The sequence below is a fragment of the Halichondria panicea genome, chromosome 6, assembly GCF_963675165.1.
Source record: "Halichondria panicea chromosome 6, odHalPani1.1, whole genome shotgun sequence".
Lineage (NCBI taxonomy): Eukaryota > Metazoa > Porifera > Demospongiae > Suberitida > Halichondriidae > Halichondria > Halichondria panicea.
The window spans coordinates 6,132,208-6,151,651 of record NC_087382.1 but is presented as its reverse complement, the minus strand read 5'-3'; the positions used below and the strand labels follow the sequence as shown (position 1 = coordinate 6,151,651).

The window sequence follows — 19,444 nt, the reverse complement described above, 5'->3', positions numbered from 1 at the left end:
GCTTGTTATCTGGTGGTGACAATCTCACCTTGAGCTTTCTACCTGGAGAACTGACTGTCATGTATACCATGAATTGTTTATACATGGTTTTATTTGCTTCAGTGATACAATTGTTCAATGTCCTCAGCGTTGATGTCAATCACCACTGAAGATGTTCGCTATTTTCTTGTGAACATACACTGAGGATACCCATTGTGCTCACTCTCTTCCAGTATCTGGACAAGTCACAAAATGGTATCATGGTGTATTAGAGTCCAAATTCTGTCCCGTATTTACAGTATAGACTTTGGCTGTCTGATGTACGGGCACCTCGATATACCGGTCATTTGGTTTGGCACAGATTGCTGGTTATAAATTATATAGATATGTTTACTGCACAAAACTCGCCCTGAAATGCGGCCACTCGCTATTCCTTATATACTGGCCAGTACTGGCTTCCCCAAACTAGGTATTTTATTATGGCCGGATATGACGTTTTGGTTTAGAAGATAAAATTGGATTACACTTAAGTATAGAGAGCATACTGATACCGCAAAATTTGTTATTAGAATCGAGGTAGGGTCGTTTTTTAGTCGCAGTTATTTTCTGAAATACAGCCACCTCGCTATTCCGGTGAAGCTGCATTGTCCCAAGGGCGGCCAGATTAACGAGAGTCTACTGTTCGCTGTGCCCCGTGTAAAATAACTAGAAGTATCCAAACACACTTTTGTGGGGAAAAGATTTCATAAATCCATGGTTTCTTGATATAGGTATACATCTCACTGCAACATGCAGCTTGACTATATGTAGTTTATTGTATTACTTATGCTGCCTGGGGCTTCTGTTGAATGTTCAAAAAAGAGGCTAACCGAATTAATAAAAGAATCATTCTCGAGTCACAAAAGCGGCTGAAGTGTATACAATACGAATGTGTTGCTTTCTTCACATTGCATGATTAATACTTTCGGGGTTTGGAGTCAAGCACATAATTATAGGTAAATTTCTTTCAAGCCGTTCGGTGTGTTGATGGCTAGGAGGGTAAAAAACACAGTGTGTATTATCACATCAATCCTCGCTTCTATACATTGTAGGTGATATCAAGCCTCTGAATGACAGGACATCGCCGCTGTGAGACTCCAATACTACTTCTATAGACAGACATTTATTGTTATATTACCTTCTGTGTTTGTTGAAATGTATCATATGCACCTTACATATTTGAGTTGTGTGTCAAATTACCCTTATAGTGAGCAATTATCGGTAGGCTCTATAATAAATACTGTCTGGTAAAACAGCACAACTTTTGATCAGTTTAATGCTTAGCTATTAAACTAATGATATTCCAAGTCTCCAGTCAATAGCATATTGGGAACTGATTTTATAACGCTTAGTGTGGAGGTAGGTCAAAACCACAAAATGTTAGTGACCATCAAACAATGCCAACTGTGTGCTGATAGATGACTGTGTAGCTATCATTTTAGACTCTTTAGAAAGCACACATTCTATAGAATATGAATAGCATATGATATTGGCATAAATAGTATGTGCAAAGATAATATAGTAGGTAGAAGTCATTGCAAGTTTACAAGCTCAAAACCACAAGCCAGATTGAGTGACAGGAAGCACTTCCTGTTTTTAATTAAAAAAACTGCCCGAAAACACATTTTGTATAGAGATCAGATTTTTGTGTGGAAACCCTACATAATACGATCATTAAAGAATAATAATTAGAAGTCAAGTACTATTGGACACTAGTATCAACGTGAACCAGCTATGTCAGGGGAGTTTGTGAAGGCTGGTTACTTGGTAAAGAGTCCCCCACAGTTCAAACCCTTGTCCCAATGGCAAAAAAGATGGTTCATTCTACTGGACTCAAAGCTTGTCTATCCTCTATCAGCTCGCTACGTGCGGCTAGAATACTACCAGAGTCATCAGTATGCAGAGAAGCTAGCAAATCCCAAAGGTGAGGTTAATTATACAAATAAAATATACTCAGCCGAGCCAAGACACTTATCCCGGGCTGCTGCAGCGTAATTCTAAGATCTAGTCTGCACAACATGGTCTGTGACGTGTGAGTGTGCGCATGTGAAGTGTAATTTGGGTTATTCTCATACACATGCAGTACATACTGAGCTTGTATTATTGTATAATAGCTTATATTATATAGAACAGCATGTTTCATTATGTTGAGCAAAAATCTACTATAAATTATATATGAAAAATCAAGTCTTCGCTATATTCATTAAATAACAGCACCCACGTCGTGGGCTTGTCACGCCTACCACAGAAGTGAAAGCCAATACTGGGTGTGGCTATACTTCAGGTTTATTGTATCTCGTGGGCATGAAGGAGCTAGTTTACTTTCGTGGGTATTCTTGGTGCACTGCTTATACTGAGATCTATATATAGGTGCCCTTTATACGCCACGATCGCTGCGGTAGCAAATATGAATATAGGATCGAGTGATGTATATACGTAAGGCATACGCAATTTAATTTTTTCTAGTCAGCAGTGGGTGAGGCTGCAGGAATGCATAATAGCATCAGGTTACGGCTGGGGTATATTCCTGTGTCATTTTCTAACATTGAAGTTTGGCCAGTCATCAAAATAATTCTGCACATAATTATAGCATAACTGGCCACGCGTGAACGATTAAATGGAGCCAAAACATTTTTATTTTCTAATCCTCCATACTGCCCTATAGGGATAGGGCAAGGGCAGTATACTGCGTGGAGACTGTCTCCAGTATCATACATGTACTATAGACTCTGGAGACTACTGCGGTATGTAGCCCAGCCTCTCGATCTTCTAGCTCTGCATGGAGTATGTTTGTTTTTCTGTTTCCAAGCATGCAATGGCCTGCCGTGTGCTAGAAGATTCTGACGTGATCAGGGAGGCTGATGACACCACTGCATGGTCAGTATACGTGGAAAGAAGAGGACAATTAAGAGAGACTCCAGAGCTAAATGAAAGCACCGCAGGTGTTGATGCCTCGGTGGAGATGCCAAAGCTACATAACATAAAGCTACTATATAATAGCTTAATCAGTTTTATACCAGGAGCACATTACAGAAGGAGCGTCTAACTGTGCATGGGTTCGGAAATCGCATCTCGTGTGCTTTCCTAAACGCCGCATTGCTTTATAAGAAAAGTGTGCAAGTACTGTGACAAGGGCGTATACATAAATATTATTACAGACCACGGTCAGCCTGTGAATATCATTATAAACGAATTTTGTATGTAGTGCAGCAGCAGGAGAGCTAGGTTGAGCCAGAAAGAGCTAAAAAATGAATAGCTAGATCTTTGATGGATGTTGGTATACATCATGGAAGAGACTGTCATCGGTGAGGTACAGAAAGTTCTAAAATATAGCAGAGCATATCCAGTCACTTTGTACAGAGAAAGTTTACTAGACTTAGACTAACACATATTAGGCGTTTTGTTTTTGCAGTAGGGAGTCTTACTGGGGTTCTTAAAAGAGAGAGCTTACTACCAGGCCTATAGCTAGCTAGCTAGCTGTAGCTTTTCACTTTTATTGACCTATGCTTGGTAAAAAGTGCACCGTCAGCTCAATTAGCACTCGCCCGCAGACCCACTTAGTGGTTTTGCATATATAAGGTCATGCTTTGCAAACTTCAGATGCGATTCCCGAGGTAAGACGCTCCTTCTGTAATGTGCTCCTGTTTATACACATGATGAACTTTGTATGCAAACTCAAAGAGTGGGTAATGATCGACCATGATTGTTGTTAAAAACGATCGATGCCAAAGTTCAAGTCTAAAATTAATGGCTGCCATAGCAGAGCCTTGCAGCATAGATTGAAGAGTTAGAGGGATAGGAAACGGAGTGGTGCACGTGATGATTTTACATTGAATCTGCAGTGGAGCCTCGAAAAATATCCGCGTTACGAGGCTATTAAGCACATTTTTGCCGGGTAACTCCCAAAGCTGTGTTTCCTCGAGACATCATCTCTTTCAGCAATTTATAACACGCCTAGTCCATGAGCCACGTGTAGTACTTGCTAATGTCTGACCACACCCAGTAAAAAGAAACTTTCCAATAAAGTTATATGTTCCCAAGGCTGTTTTAGAGCTATTGGAACATATAACGTGTAAGCGTGCTGGTTATGACTACTGCAATAGGTATAGACCTTGAAATATAAGTGAGTTGCACGGACTAAGCACAGTTACTTGTAGTTTATTATGCACTGAGTGTAGAAATAGATATTGTTGTGATGGCCTCGATTAAACCGCAGCGTAGTAGCGCGGATGTTACTCGAGATACAAACCGTTTCCTATCCCTCTAACTCTTCAATCTATGCTTGCAGCTCTCTTCTCACTCTTGCAGCTACCAATTGCTAGTGTTCTAGTACAGAGCTAACTGCTAAGTAGAGTAGCAACACTCGGTAAACAAGTTTGGCTACGTGCATGCTCTTCCGAAAAGGCTGCAATGGTATTCCAAGTAAGCAAAACTAGGCATACCTCGAGAACGAAGCATTATTTTGCAAATTCACGAATTAATATCCTAGAAAACATGACTAGAAGCCTATAAAAACTCTTACTTGCACTTTATTGATCCTTGAGCAGCTGTAGCAGTCTACACACACACACACACACACACAAACACACTACCGTATACCTCGCTTGCGCATGCGCACCGAGGCATAAATACCAAGAACCTAAGGCTACCGCGTAAAAGTCTCCAGAGTCTAGTATATTGGACACTATAGTTGAGTGGATAATAAATTATGAGCGGATCTAGCAGAGCGTGCATGGGTATGTATATTTGTATTGCATGAATGCTTATATATAAGCTTATGTAAAAAATAATAACAATCATGGCAGATAGCTGTACGTATTGTATGATCTTCACGTGTATTGTATTCAATATAGCCAAAGGCAATTAATATAGAGCACGTTATACCAGGTCCTCTATTAGAAATAAAGCACATAGCAACAATAAGCAAATACACTCAAGTGGGATCTAATAATTATTCTTTAGACGCACCTATATATTATATGCTAAAAGTATTCTAATTTTTTATCAGGGCTTAGGGCTCACTATGTCAATGATCTTGCATGCATGTGGTAACCGCACGTGATCTAGCAAAATTGCCACAAATATTGTGACAAACGTTGCACAAGTCTATGGCGTGTAATTATGCCTCGAGGCGTAGCCGCACGAGGGATACGGTAAAGCTGACTGTGTGTGTGTCTGTGTGTCTGTATGTCTGTGTGTCTGTGTGTCTGTGTGTCTGTTCCAGCTGTAACTGCTCAACGGTTGCAATGCGACGAAAGCTAACAGCTTCTATAGGCTTCTAGCCACGTTCTCTTGGATTTTGATTCGTGGATTAGCAAACTAAAGCTTCTTTCTCAAGTTATGGCTAGTTTGACTCACATTGAAGGCTGTTGCAGTCTCTTCAGAATCTTTCATAGCATCATCTGTCCGCACAAACTTTCTATTCAACATATGAGTTAGCCTTGCACTAAAGCGCTAGCTTTTTGTTAGCTACAATACTCAGAAAATATCTGTTAAAACAGCTAGCTAGCTAGCTAGCAGTAGCCATTTGTGGATCTCTTTGGACACACCCTTTAATTATTCCTGTGGATGTAATGCGCATGCGCGCTCATTCCCCATGTGTGAGAAAATAATATCCAGATCCAGATCCTCCTGGCAGAATCATCTTTGTCTTGAGGGCCTGGTAAGCCACAAAACACTACCATATAACAATATAGATAACAATATGCATGTACACAGGTCTTTTCTTCTTAGATATTATATACACTGAACTACAGATCCTGGAAGAATCAATTTTCTTCTTTCTTGAGGTCCTGGTAAGCCATAAATAACAACAATAGATGCATGTAAATAAGTATTTTCTTCTCAGTGACTTTATATAGATAAGCTAACTTTAATATAAAATTCATTATAAAAACTAATATAACACTCTAATACTTTTGAGCGAAAGCAAAAACATGGCGAGAGGCATTAGCACAGCGCCAGCTTGAACACTAGTTTAAGTCAGTATTGTGCCGGTAATAATTATTGCCGGAGCAAAAATGTTTACCCGGACATTCGCCGCGGCAATATTTTTATCGGGACAATTGTCGCGGCAAAACAGTTTGGCTCGCTAAATACCGGGACGATTGCCGCGGCAAAAAGCAAAATGTTGTGGATGGGTAAATACCACCACTCGAGAATGTTTACTGAGCCATTTGCCGCAGCAAAAACATTTACCGGGACAGTTGCAGCGACAAAAAATATTTATCAGGCCAGATCCAATCATCACATGATGCATGTGCACCTGATCTGCCTCGTGGTGTACATTTATAAATTTTTATTTATTATTTTTATTCATTGACAAGTGTTAATGTTATGGATGTTGTGATCTCGTTATTGGCTGCCTTTCAGAGAGTATTAAATTAACAAGTAGATAATATAGTCTTGTACAGCTCAAACCACCATGGATTGCATTTACTGGCACAGCTGAAACCACCATGGACTCCATTTACTTGCATATCTGAAACAGAACATTCATCTCTGTGACACAACAAAGAAGCTAGCTCAATTAAGTGTATTGTTTTATACTCATAATCGTTTCTTGGTTTTAAGTGAACAACAAAAATTCTAATAATTACATCGGGATTAATGAGGGGGGGGAACAGGAAAACAATGGAGAAGTACAACTCTTTAGCAGATAGAAAGTCTTTAATTTCTAGCCAGGTCTTCATAGCATCACCAGCTCTTGTGGGAGTGCTAAAAATAATAGCATGCACAAGTTGAAAGATGAGCTATCTAATTACTTATATTACACAGAGGGGCTCTCTTTCTTGACCTATTCATAGCTTGCTAACACTCTGAAGATGGTAAATACAAGATCACTACACGTACAGCTATATATATAGCTACATCTTACACCACAAGGCAGATCAGGTGCACATCATGTAATGATTGGATCCGGCCCGGTAAATATTTTTTACCGCGGTAATTGTCCCGGGAAATGTTTTTGCCGCGGCAAATAGCTCAGTAAACATTCTGGAGCGGTATTTACCTATCCACAAAATTTTGCATTTTGCTGTGGCAATCGTCCCGGTATTAGCGAGCCAAACTGTTTTGCCGCGGCAATTGTCCCAGTAAAACATTTTTGCCCTGGCAAAATTATCGGCACAATACTGACTCAAATTACACGCCATAAAAGTCTCTACACAGAGTTTTACCGGCAGTATCTTTTTCACGTGCAAAAGCTTGCGAGTCTACACTCTACACACACAGACACGCAAACACACTACCATATGCATATACCTCACTGCGCATATAATTGCACAACTGGCATAATAAGTCAGTGTAGTCTCACAAGCCTTGCTATTGCTTCTTACTTGTGTTATTGCACTCTTAACCATGCTATTAATTATATAAATTGAAGTCAGGTAACATAATTATTATGCTGTATATAGTGCTTCGATCCTCTGTGAGTGCTGTTCTTTATTTTATTTTGTTGATTCAACACTATCATTCTAATAAAGGGGGTGCTTGTGTTAACAGCTTTGCATTGTTTTCTTGATTTCCTCCCTATAGGGGTCATCAACATGAATTCGTGCACCCAGGTTATAAGTCGTGAGCCCATCAAAGGTCATGAGCACGTGTTTGACGTGCACACAAAGGAGAGGGTGTATCATCTGGTGGCAGAGTCAGGGAATGACAAACAAGACTGGGTGGACACTCTCAATGCACATGCACAACTGTTCACTGAGCAAGACTTGAGCGTGAGTAATATCAGGAGCCCATAAATAAGAGAAGGAGCGGCTGACTTCAATGTATGCTCAGGGATCACGTTTCCCAATGAAACTCTACTTCCTTGTATGGAAGCGACTAAGTGCTTGCAAACCGCAGCCCTGTATTGCATATAACACGTGTAGGGATTCTACGGAAGCCCGTAGGAGCCATTTAGTTCCACTCTAATATTCCACTCTGGAATGCACTTCCATTCTAAAATTCCACTCTGAACTTCCATTCTGGAGTGCACTTCCATTGTGCTAATCACGTGATATCATGGCCGGCCTCATCCCTGTACCAAGATCGTGTCTACTATACTGACTAAACTGCTCTGATAAATCGTTCGTGAGTATAATTATGGTATATATTACTGTGTGTGTGTATGTATAGTGGACTCATTTATTAATAGCAGTTGAAGGAATGGTGCATGTTTTTGATAACCTCCCACATGCAAGTAGTTATAATTATTTAATTGATACTATTCTGTAGTAAGGGCTACACCGAAATTCAGATTCAGCCGTTGTAGCTACGCATCTTTGAGTGACCCCCACCCACGCGTAATATTAGTGTAGTATCTGTAAGGGGTGTGCATGGGAGTATAGTGTCCCCAATGCAGAACAAAGTCCCGCCTACCAGCTCTGCGTTCTCTGATGTTCAACCAGAGTGGAGGTGCATGTCGTATGTGTCAGAACAAAGGTCAAATTGACATCATCTGGTCCTGTACGTGTTCAGGCACTTAGTAGGAGAACTGGCAACTATGAACATAAAAGTGCAGCTAGATTAAACGTTTATTGATGATTTGTATAACGAATTATTAATATCAATTTGTGCATGTGTTGTATAGACAGATCATTAGCATTCATGTCCCCAAATGCTGTGGTTGTTTGCTTGTGTCCTAACTGTTTCAGAATAATTACTACAGTAGCTGTTAGGGGTTAACAAGATCAAAAACACAGGCCGGATTAGCCTGTAAGAATAATTATACCCATGCATGCATGCACTCTCAAAATATTAACAAGTGTCTCAACTTCACTAGCCATTTTTCACACTGGATGGCTAAATATCATGTGATAGCACAATGGAATTTCAGATTGGAAATGCATTCTAGAATGGAATTTCAGAATGGAAGTGCATCCTAGAGTGGAATTTTAGAATGGAAGTGCATTCCAGAGTGGAATTTCAGAGTGGAAGTGTGTTCTAGAGTGGAATCTTAGAGTGGAACTAAATGGCCCCTACGGGCTTCCGTAGGATTCAACCACTTATGTCAGTTAAGTGACTGTGCACATAATATGGAATGCAGTCATAACCACTTACGAAACGTGATCCCCGTAGCCAGTCGCTCCTTCTCTTATTTATGGGCTCCTGGTAATATGCAGGAACTTTGGTGATTATGCCTTGGTTTGCGTATTACACTATAAGTGCCAGTGGCATGTAACAGCTTGCTGTTGTGTTGTGCGAGATCTCGGATCTGGGCGTTTCTTTGCAGGGGCGTAGCCAGGGGGGGTGCTAGGGGTGCTCGAGCACCCCCAACCAGCCTGAGTGAAGTATACAAATCACAGAGAAATGTATCTGATTATCCAGCTGAGCACCCCCTTCTCTTCCAAATCTTACTGCAGTTAGGCTGTTAGCTAGCTAGTATAGCAAGGAAAACGATTCAGTCTCTAAACTGTGAGCTATTCTGGCTTAAATCTATGAACTAGTTCTCTTTTGTGATCGTGGCCAGCTTCTCTATGCAAATAAAGGTTCAGCCACGCCATACTTGGCACATAAGTTAATTATGACGTCATTAATAAGAGGTGTGGCTTCCGGTCAACCAAATTTCGGCACTGCGCGGCTAAAAATCGGGCGCTTTGCGCCCTCTTTCATTAGCACCCCTTTCTCTAAAATCCTGGCTACGCCCCTGCTTTGCATCTGTGTATCGGGATGTTGTGTATAATTATTCCTCGAGGCGTAGCCGCACGAGGGATACGGTAAAGCTGACTGTGTGTGTGTGTGTGTGTGTTCCAGCAGTAACTGCTTAACGGTTGCAATGCGACGAAAACTGACAGCTTCTATAGGCTTCTAGCCACGTTTTCTTGGATTTTGATTAGTGGATTAGCAAACTAAAGCTTCTTTCTCGAGTTATGGCTAGTTTGACTCACATTGAAGGCTGTTGCAGTCTCTTCAGAATCTTTTATAGCATATCTGTTCGCACAAACTTTCTATTCAACATATGAGTTAGCTTTGTACCAAAGCGCTAGCTTTTTGTTAGCTACAAGATTCAGTTAAAACGCCTAGCTAGCAGTAGCTATTAATTTTGTGAAATTGATCTCTTTGGACACACCCTTTAATTATTCCTGTGGATGTAATGCGCATGCGCGCTCATTCCCCATGTGTGAGAAAATAATATTCAAGATCCAGATCCTCCCCTGGCAGAATCATATTTTTCTTGAGGGCCTGGTAAACCACAAAACACTACCATATAACAATAATTATAGATAACAATATGCATGTACACAACTCTTTTCTTCATAGATATTATATACACTGAACTACAGATCCTGAAAGAATCAATTTTCTTCTTTCTTGAGGTCCTGGTAAGCCATAAATAACAACAATATAGATGCATGTAAATAAGTCTTTTCTTCTCAGTGACTTTATATAGAGAAGCTAACTTTAACCCTTTAACCATCGGATTCTTAATTAACAGTGAAGTGAAATGTCTGTAAATTCTCTATCAGGTTTCCAGACCAATAAAATGCCTAGCAACCATATACCAATAGAATGCCCATACAACAAGGAATAAAATAATGCAACATGTGTTGCCATAACAACCACGGTTATTACGCTCACCCGTTTTTATCATTTTAAATGCTTGGCCAGCGGTGAGATAAACTTCAAAAAATTTTTTTTATGGATCAGCCTATCATATGGTATAAAGGCTCGACTAAGCTTGATTTTCACATCATATGAATGTAACAGTGCTAAGATATATCAATTTAAAGTACAATACGTACATGTGATTACTATATCGGTGAACGATCTATGAAATTTACAAGCTCACATAAAGACTGTTCATTACTGCTAATTCTATTTTAGCTATACTATACTTACTACTGATATTCTAGCTATACTATACTACTTGCCAGAGTCACACAGTGAGCCCTCTCCTGGTCTTTCACCGTCCTAGTCCATAGCTCTAGCGTCTAGGTCCATGTCATGCATGTCCTCAGTCCTAGACAGTTCATCAGCGTCTGGCATAAATCTGGTAGCCTTTGGGAGGTATCCTACTATCCCCTCTCCTTCATAGGCACTGTCATCACCAGAGGAGACATCGCCATTGCTGTCCTCAAGCTGTTCAAGCACATCGGCACGAGTAAACAACCTAGCCATAGCTATAAACTTCGTGCGGTAAGATGCTAATGAAATTTTAACATAGCAACGTGGCTTGGAAAATTCTAGACTAAATTGCACGTGATTCTACAGCTCTTCCTCTATACAGGGATGTGCGTAGTTCGAGCTACTTCCTAAGTATCGCAGAATTAGAATTTCGCAAAAAAAGTCACTATTGCGGGCCACGATCGTGGCCCGTGGCGGTTAAAGGGTTAATATAATAGAAACTGCTATAACACTATTTGAGCGAAAGCATAACATGGCGAGAGGCATTAGCAAGCGCACGCTTGCAACACTCGTTATAGTTGTAGGATGGTAGGGTTAATCACCAGTAACTTTCTGCTGCCACAGGTCTCAGCTTCAATCTTAAGTCGTAGGAGTGGTGTTTCTTCCTCTGTGTCCTCTCTGCCATCATGAATAGTATATATCTATTTATTCTATGCTGCCAGGCCATCGAGGGGTCCGACACTGCGTGAAATCTTGTACACCAACTTTTGAAATCTCATAAAATCCCGAAATCTTGATCTCTAAAATCCCACCTTTGACCTCATTTCTGTAATCTTAATATAATCTCAATGTCATGCCTTAACCAGATGGGCGTGGCCTGCCTACAAAAAGGGGACGGGCACGCCCATCTATGCCTTGACTGCATCAGCTCACAGTGCAAGTGCTAGTGCAAGTGCTAGTGCATCCATGACCGAGGTGCATGACTAGTGCAAGTGTTGAATGACGGTAGAACGTTCAATCTTCAACCCCAGTGATGCTTTGTGAAATCTCTGAAATCTCTGAAATCTCGAGATTTTGAAATCTTGTACGCTAAAAATTACAGTGTCGGACCCCTCGGCCAGGCCATTGTTTCAGCTGTGCTAATTCAGCTCCACCCACAGTGCCACGCCCCATACATGGGTGATTATTTAAGAGGGGCGTTTATTGACAAAGACAGCTTTTACCATGGGCGTTTAAACAAGATGGGCGTTTAATCAAGGAGGACGTTTAATCAAGTAAATACGGTATATATACCTGTTGTTTTGATGTATCAACTGCCAAAAGAGTGTTCAAAGTCAATGGTTAGCCTAGGCTAGCTAGTTGAATGTTAGTAGCAACTAACTCTATAGCTCTCTACGCAAGTCTATTATGGGACTTCCCCTGGCTGTTCCCTAGTCTTACTGCACAACATGTGATCGGAAGTGGGCGTAACCCCCAAATTTTCACGCTGTGCGCCTGTTAGTTTGGATCCCCCCTTTTATTTTTCCTATTCGCCACTGCTTCTGTTTCTATTCTGCAACAATGCATGTTTCAAACTTTTTTACTGCGCATTCAGTAGACTCTTGCATCTTTTTGGGACTGAATAGTGTAGCAAGCTGGCTGTACAGAACCGAGAAGCTTGGCCATAATTATAGGCTGGAGGGTGGAACTCGAGTGGTTTTTTGCAAAAAAAGGGGCTGGGCTTGTTTGTTGCAGAGCGCTTCCTGAAAAATGAAAAAAGGGGAGTCATAAATTATACATAGTTAATCTTCTCGTCCATTCCAATGTTGAAGCAGGGAAATTCAGGGCCAACGCCAAGTATAGAAGCAGAAATCCCCTGTCAAAACAGAACATTTTCAAAAATAAAACTGTTGCTAAGTCTTGTTGCTTTTATAAACCCTTTGGGGATCACGTTTTGTAATTTCTGGTGACATAGGAATTCTAGATATTTTTAGGAAGTGACTAAGTGCTTGCAAACCACAGTGCTGTGTTGCGTATAATGCGTGTATGGATTCAACCACTTAGTGAATAAGTCATAAACCACTTACGAAATGTGATTTCTGTAGTCAGATCAGCCGTTCCTTCTCTTAATGGGCTCCTGCTAATACGTATACCTTCTCGATCTGAGGCACTTTCAGTTTCATGTAGTTCCCATGTAGATCTTATCTTATCTCTAGTGTGTAATTTGCACCACTTGTAGCGCCCACCCACATATAATTATTATACACACATAATAATATACATGCACACCAAGCCACCTCTGCATATACGTGTGCCGTGATTAATTACGTTGTAGATAATGTAGTGGCGTTTCTAGAAAATGCAGTAAGAGGGTGTTGAGACTCCGTATATTTGTTCTTTATCCATTGTAGCGTAGCTATATACTACATTATACTGCACACTTTTTTTTGCTTACTTTACACGGCCTTTTGGATACATGCACCACTGAGATTCCCTATCAATTAACATAATTGTGCACACTCTGCAGTCTGTTCGGATCCTCCCCAGAAACTGGACAGTTTTCACTGACACAGAAGCGTGAGTAACTACTGCACAGTTGAGTCAATGGCTTTATGATTGTGAGTCAACTTTAGAAAGAAGCCAGTCTACCAGAACAAGACAAGAACAAATGATACACTCTCCACACCACCTGGATGTAAGTGTGTGCTTCTGTTGTGTATCTAGCACATGGTCTGTGTGTTTACCACATGTGTAGATCCCCTCTACCAAACCTTTGCACACCCTGACGTCACTTTCTATGATGAGCCTCAAAAGAAAGAGTTCACCTCCAGTGGTGGACATGCTGACTTTAACAATGGAGTTGAAGTGACTGTTCGAGCTAACGCTTTTCCTCCAGGAACCTCTGTAGGCATTAAAGTCCAACCCAGCCTTGCCCCCAAGGATGTGTTTGTTATGCCTGAGGGCATTCAGTCTGCAAGTCCATCTTACTTGATCTCGAGTGAAGGTCTAGACGGAGAGGTGACCCTGACCATGGAGCATCATATACGAGTGTCCACCCAACAAGAAGCTAACGACCTCCTCTTTCTCCAAGCTGACTTGTTTCCCAAGAGATCCGGCTCCAAGATTGTCTACGTGTACCGGGAGGTACCAGAGGGCAAGTCAGAGTTTACTCCTGGAGGAAATAAGGGGAGACTTACGCTGGTCACACGACTGAAGAACTTCTTCAAAGTTGGTCAGAGAAAGAGAGGTAAAAGTTAATTTGTAATTGCGAATGGCTTTTGTTTCAACAAATACAAGTAGGGGCGACTGACAGTAACCTCTACACTGTCAGAGTCTACCGGTCTCCTCCACAGACAACTGGGGACAGGATAGTCATCATTGGAGTCTGTCTCTTTGGGAGCCTTTATACTAAGGTAAGAACGCTCAATTAAAGTGTGCTTATTTTACGTACCCCGGTTTTACAGTTTCTGGAGACACTTGATAATGTGTTGATCCCACGAGACTATCCTGAAGTGTCTTCAAAGTCAATTGACAAGACGATTCTAGGATCACTGACGTTTATTGAGATGTATGCCACCCTCAACAGACCCCTAGTACATGGGTGGTCTGTGGAACCAGACAAGGAAACGGTAAATATGAAGTTGGACACACTCTAATTATCATTCTCTTTATTTCTCAGATCTCCCGTAGTGAAGTGGATCAACCTGAGACGGAGAACTTCAGAGCCGAGGATCTCCACGACTACCCTCCCAGGATAGTATGCAGGTTCTTCCCTGACGAAAATGCTCCCAAGAAAACCATTTGTACCATCTCCTTGTCTGGATTGCTGCCCCAAGCCAAATTTCATCTAGAATTAAAAGCACCCACCCCCAAAGGTGTCGTGGATACTACTAAACTTCAGGTATATACACGTATTTACATTTGTATACAGTGTATACAGCCTCTCATGTATACTAAACGTCTCACACCAGAGTGTTGCACAAAATAATTATCAGTATGTTATAATGAATATGGAAACCTAGCCTCGACTCCAGCCCCTTGAATAGTGGGCCTGGTATTTACTGTTGGCGCGTGGGTGGACAATTAATTTATTATTTACCGTATTTTATCTCATTGAACGTTAAAACAGTATTTTATCTTATTGTGATAAAGAGAACAGAAAAAGAAGAGGCTACCTCTCTGTATATAATATACTGTAGACAGAGACAGCTAAGTAAAACATCAGGTCTGTAGATTTAACTTGAGGCTCGGATCGGATACACACTCAGGCGACAAGTTAATCTCATAAGAAATTAGTTAAACCTGTGGGTAAAAAATAAATGTGGATAAGTACAGTGGCTGTGACGTAACATAATGTGAGGACTACTTATTGATTTACACAATAGATTTACCATTGAAAGCACTATCCATTAATACACACTCAAGCAACAAGTCCGGATACACACTCAAGCAACAAGTCCCTCGGATCGGATACACACAAGTCCCTCGGATTGTAAACACATTCAGGCCACACAGTTCTCGGATCACCACGTACTTACTCTGTGACCAATTTTCGGCAAATGTCACAACAATACTTCCTTCCAGAGAGAATGGCACTGAACGTCGAACAGACACACCAACACTTTGAAGATGGCTTCACTCAGAGAAACAAGAGGAGAAATCACCATCACAACACTTCTTTCAGAGAGAGGTGCACTGGTCCTGTCAAGCTTCATATCAATCAAGAAAGGGAGTGTCTGGAAAGCAGATGGACTTGCTCTGGGACTTGCCATAGCCGGTCGGTACGGTACCCACATAAACACCAGCGTACAGACACTTCAACGCCTCCAGCTGCTTGTCTTTCACTAGACCTGGTTTTCCAACACAGGATAACGCGTACGCGAGAGCAGAAGAGAAGGTAGCAGCCATTACTGACACAACTTGGACTAGATTTCTTTTTTCAATGACATCATTATAAATGAAACGATATCAATGTTTTACAAACTAATGCGGAATAAGAATACTGATAAATATACTGCAATTTACGATTACCCAGATTCTGGGTAATTCTGGCGCATGCGTAAACAGTGTATACCAGGCCGTCTTTCTCAGCGGCTTGGAATCGAGGCTAATGGAAACCTAGCAGCAACTAACAGAGGACAGTGAATAATAGGGCAGTGAAAAAAATTAGACAAGGCTTTTAAAACGGCTGCCGTGCATAGTTAGACATGCATTGGACTAGTATCACAGCAGAGTCAACAAAAGCCTGCGGGAATGTTATACAAAATTAATAATCCAACCTTCTGTGGTCGGATTGCAAGCCTATCTTGGATTTGTTCTGCTGTAACACTCCTTTTCAAGTGGGTGGTAACCGACTTGATCACGTGCATGGCTAAACCACAGCATATACAGACGTTTGCAGAGTTCTTGCAACTGCAGCAACATGCGGTAATTGGTGCCTCACGTGCTGCATATATAATTATTGAATGCCATCAACCCACGTGGGACTATATAATTATTATCATGGCTCAGTAATTTAATGTCTGTACAGTATATGCATGTTGCTTACTTGATCTATGACCGTACTGTGTACTGCATGTGCGTGTGTGTGTGTACAATCTCATTTACTTACAATGCATGTGTGATTGTTAGGAAGCTACTGAAGGACTGAGGATAACAGTTAGTGAGATGACCACCTCACAGCTTGGCTCTACTGTGGAGAGTGTAATTTCACTAATGGAGACTATGACAACTGCACTTCAGTGAGATGTTTACTATTTTAATGATCACACTGTAGAATTTACGATATCTTCTACCTCAGGTCATCTTCTCTGAGGGATCTGGCTGCCCACACTGACTCCATACGGGCAGAGATAGCGTCTGTCGTTGTAGTAACCAGGAGGGTTGTTGATGAGTGCTCAATACGGAGCATCAGTGAGAACATTGTAGCCGGTCTCTCTAAGGTGGAGACTTTATCTCACCAGCTTTATCTAGTGGCCAAGGTCAAACTCAAACACTGTCAAAGTGAGAAGCTACTAAATGCGCGTCTCCACAATATCGAGTGTTTGAGCTTCCTCTTATTCAATGTTACAGACCAGTCAGAGGAGACAGCTGCTCTTGTTGACCTGGTTGAGAATGGAGCAAATCTGTTGAGAAGTGTGGACTCTCTACTCAAGGACATTCATACACTCAGTGGATTCAGTGGTGAGTGTAAATTAATAGTCGGAGTCATGGTGATGCTGTGTATTTAGTACCGTATTAATCGCACTTTATTTTCGAGGCACTAAAATTTTGAATATTGATCAAGATTTTATTTCGTAGAGAGGTATTGGTTTCGAGGTTAGTCCGTGAAATGTTATTGCCTCGAAACTAAAGCGCTGTACGGTATTAATAATTATGTACACATGTACCTTATATTACGTGTATGTGCGTATCTTTATAATTCTTCAATACCATATTCTATAATTGTACTGTTGGGTACGGTGTACTGTAAAGCCATGTACTTGGTCTGTTAGCCTGTTTGTATATTCTGTACGTTTAGTATTTGTACGCCATACCATCTAGTGCTTTCCTTATACAGTGTGTTTCATATACCTGGTGCTCCAATGTGGGGGTGTACCATGCTGTAAACACACTTTCTCCTGCAGGTAACGCTGGGTACAATGTGCTAGTGAGGTGCAGTGAGAAGATAGTCGAGTCACTCTCCCAAGAGCCCAAAGCCATAGCTGTTCGTTTGCTATCAGTCGGACTCATCACTGAGCGTGTGTTGCAAGAGACTAACCAGCTGAACGAGATCAATGCTGACAAAGCCAACAGATTGTTCACTGCCCTGCTGGGTGTGGTCAAACACCACCCCCACAAGTACCATGAGTTTTTCTCCACCCTCAAACTCAACCCACTGCACACTGACTTGATTAGAGAATTAGATAGTAAGTAGTCAACAACATATCTGCTGATGAAATACTTTTACTGTGGAGACCTGACAGAAATATGTTGTTGCAACATCTAATTATTATTGTATAATTATGGTCTACAGGCTTGCTATCAGCATTTTTAGGTCTGCTATACAGTACTTCTAAGTATGTCCTTAAGTGATCATTGTGATTGAGCAACTGCAAAAGCCAACTGTAAAAGCCAACTGCAGAAGCCAACTGCAAAAGCCAACTGCATAAGCCTAGTTGAACTGTAGAAGCGCAGTTGAACTGGGAAATGAACCGCAAATGCAAAATGAAGTAGGTGTATACCTCAGGGCCACCGTAGAAAACACACACAACTGCACTGTCAATCCTATGTACAACCTACTGATACGGAGAGTAGGCCTATACGGAATATTTGTGTTCACTCACTACAATGGCACCCAGCTGCAGAAATGAACACTTTTTGTGTTGTTTTTCTTGCACAACTGCACACTTGTGCCTTCAGTTGAGGAGAGGGCTATTCGTAGGTGGGAGGTAAGTCTATCATGGAGCATGTATATTGAGCCTGCATTATTAGTGGATATAGCCTTTTGGAGCTCATGCATTTTTGCCTGTAACTTACTAGGTGATAACTTTGTGGTTAGGCGATATTTGGTTGGGTTTGTGGTTGGAGCATCTCTCCTTGCTTTCCTGTTAGTCTATGAAGTGAAGTACCAGGAGAATGTGTTCAGCATGCACTTAAGGAAATACATAAGGCTAGCAGCAAGCAGAGTGATAAGTCAAATTTAGGTGTTTAACGGTACTCATCTTTTCGTTAGGCGATCTTGCCAACAAAAAGCTCCATCACTTAACTGATGTGGTTATTCAATAATATTATAGATGTCCTTATACCAGGAGAATGTGTTTGAACCCTCATTAAGTATTTTAGTATTTCAGGAAAGTGTGTCTCTTTATAGTGAAAATGTTTATACAAATGTAATGTATGATGAGAATGCATACATGATTGTACAGGGGACGGAGTAAATTATTAAAACATATACACATTTTAGGTAATGCCATATCACCAGAAGAAGTGGAAGGGAGTCCATTTTCTAAGTCTATCTCCATGTACGGATGTCTGCCTATATAATTTCCTGTGCATATACATGCTGTGCTATATACAATGTCATCACAAACCCTCAGTTAATTGTTATCATACAGGCGAGAAAATCTTTCTCGTAGTTTAGGAAGTTAATAGAGGATCTAGAGCTTTGTGACATACCAGTGCTTCCCTCTCACCATGCAGTGATGGTGCTAAACTGAACATACAAAGCTCCAGTGTTCAGTTATAAAGTGATACATAGCTATGTATTAAAGGTGTTTGTTCTGAGAATCAGTAGCACTGGAAGAACTTGGACCAACACCACCAACACCTGACCATTTGGTGATTTTTGGATTATCGCTTCATCATATACTTTAATATTATACGCTAGACAGACATGTGAAGAAAAATCCTACAACACCATCTTCGCTCAAAGCTTCCTCTGGGGACTTGGGTACCACTGCATGCATGTGCAAATTAAAGTCAGCAGTGCATGTACATGTAGCTAGATCTAGATCAGTCAGGTTTCCATATGATTTCTGCATCTCCATGCACTTTCATTCATGAGCACCTCTCTTGGCTCTCCCTGCACAGAAAATCAGTTATCACTGGAAGAACTTGGGCTGGGAGTTTCTGT

The 19,444-nt window shown here is 41.1% G+C and overlaps 1 protein-coding gene across 2 annotated transcripts; it reads left to right on the top strand.

Moving 5' to 3' along the window:
* Positions 1-1,638: 1,638 nt before the first annotated feature.
* Positions 1,639-17,818, top strand: LOC135336766 (uncharacterized). 2 transcript variants are annotated; one of them, XM_064532619.1, is made up of 12 exons: positions 1,639-1,942; positions 7,555-7,742; positions 13,358-13,407; positions 13,464-13,525; positions 13,586-14,077; positions 14,131-14,243; positions 14,295-14,459; positions 14,510-14,731; positions 16,462-16,571; positions 16,631-16,833; positions 16,903-17,013; positions 17,457-17,818. In XM_064532619.1, exons 1-12 carry the CDS (start codon positions 1,753-1,755, stop codon positions 17,744-17,746), a joined length of 2,196 nt encoding a protein of 731 aa, XP_064388689.1. In that variant the 5' UTR covers positions 1,639-1,752; the 3' UTR covers positions 17,747-17,818. The 2 variants fall into 2 exon arrangements, with proteins under 2 accessions (XP_064388689.1, XP_064388688.1); XM_064532618.1 differs by having other exon boundaries at positions 14,128-14,243.
* The last annotated feature ends 1,626 nt before the right edge of the window (positions 17,819-19,444 follow it).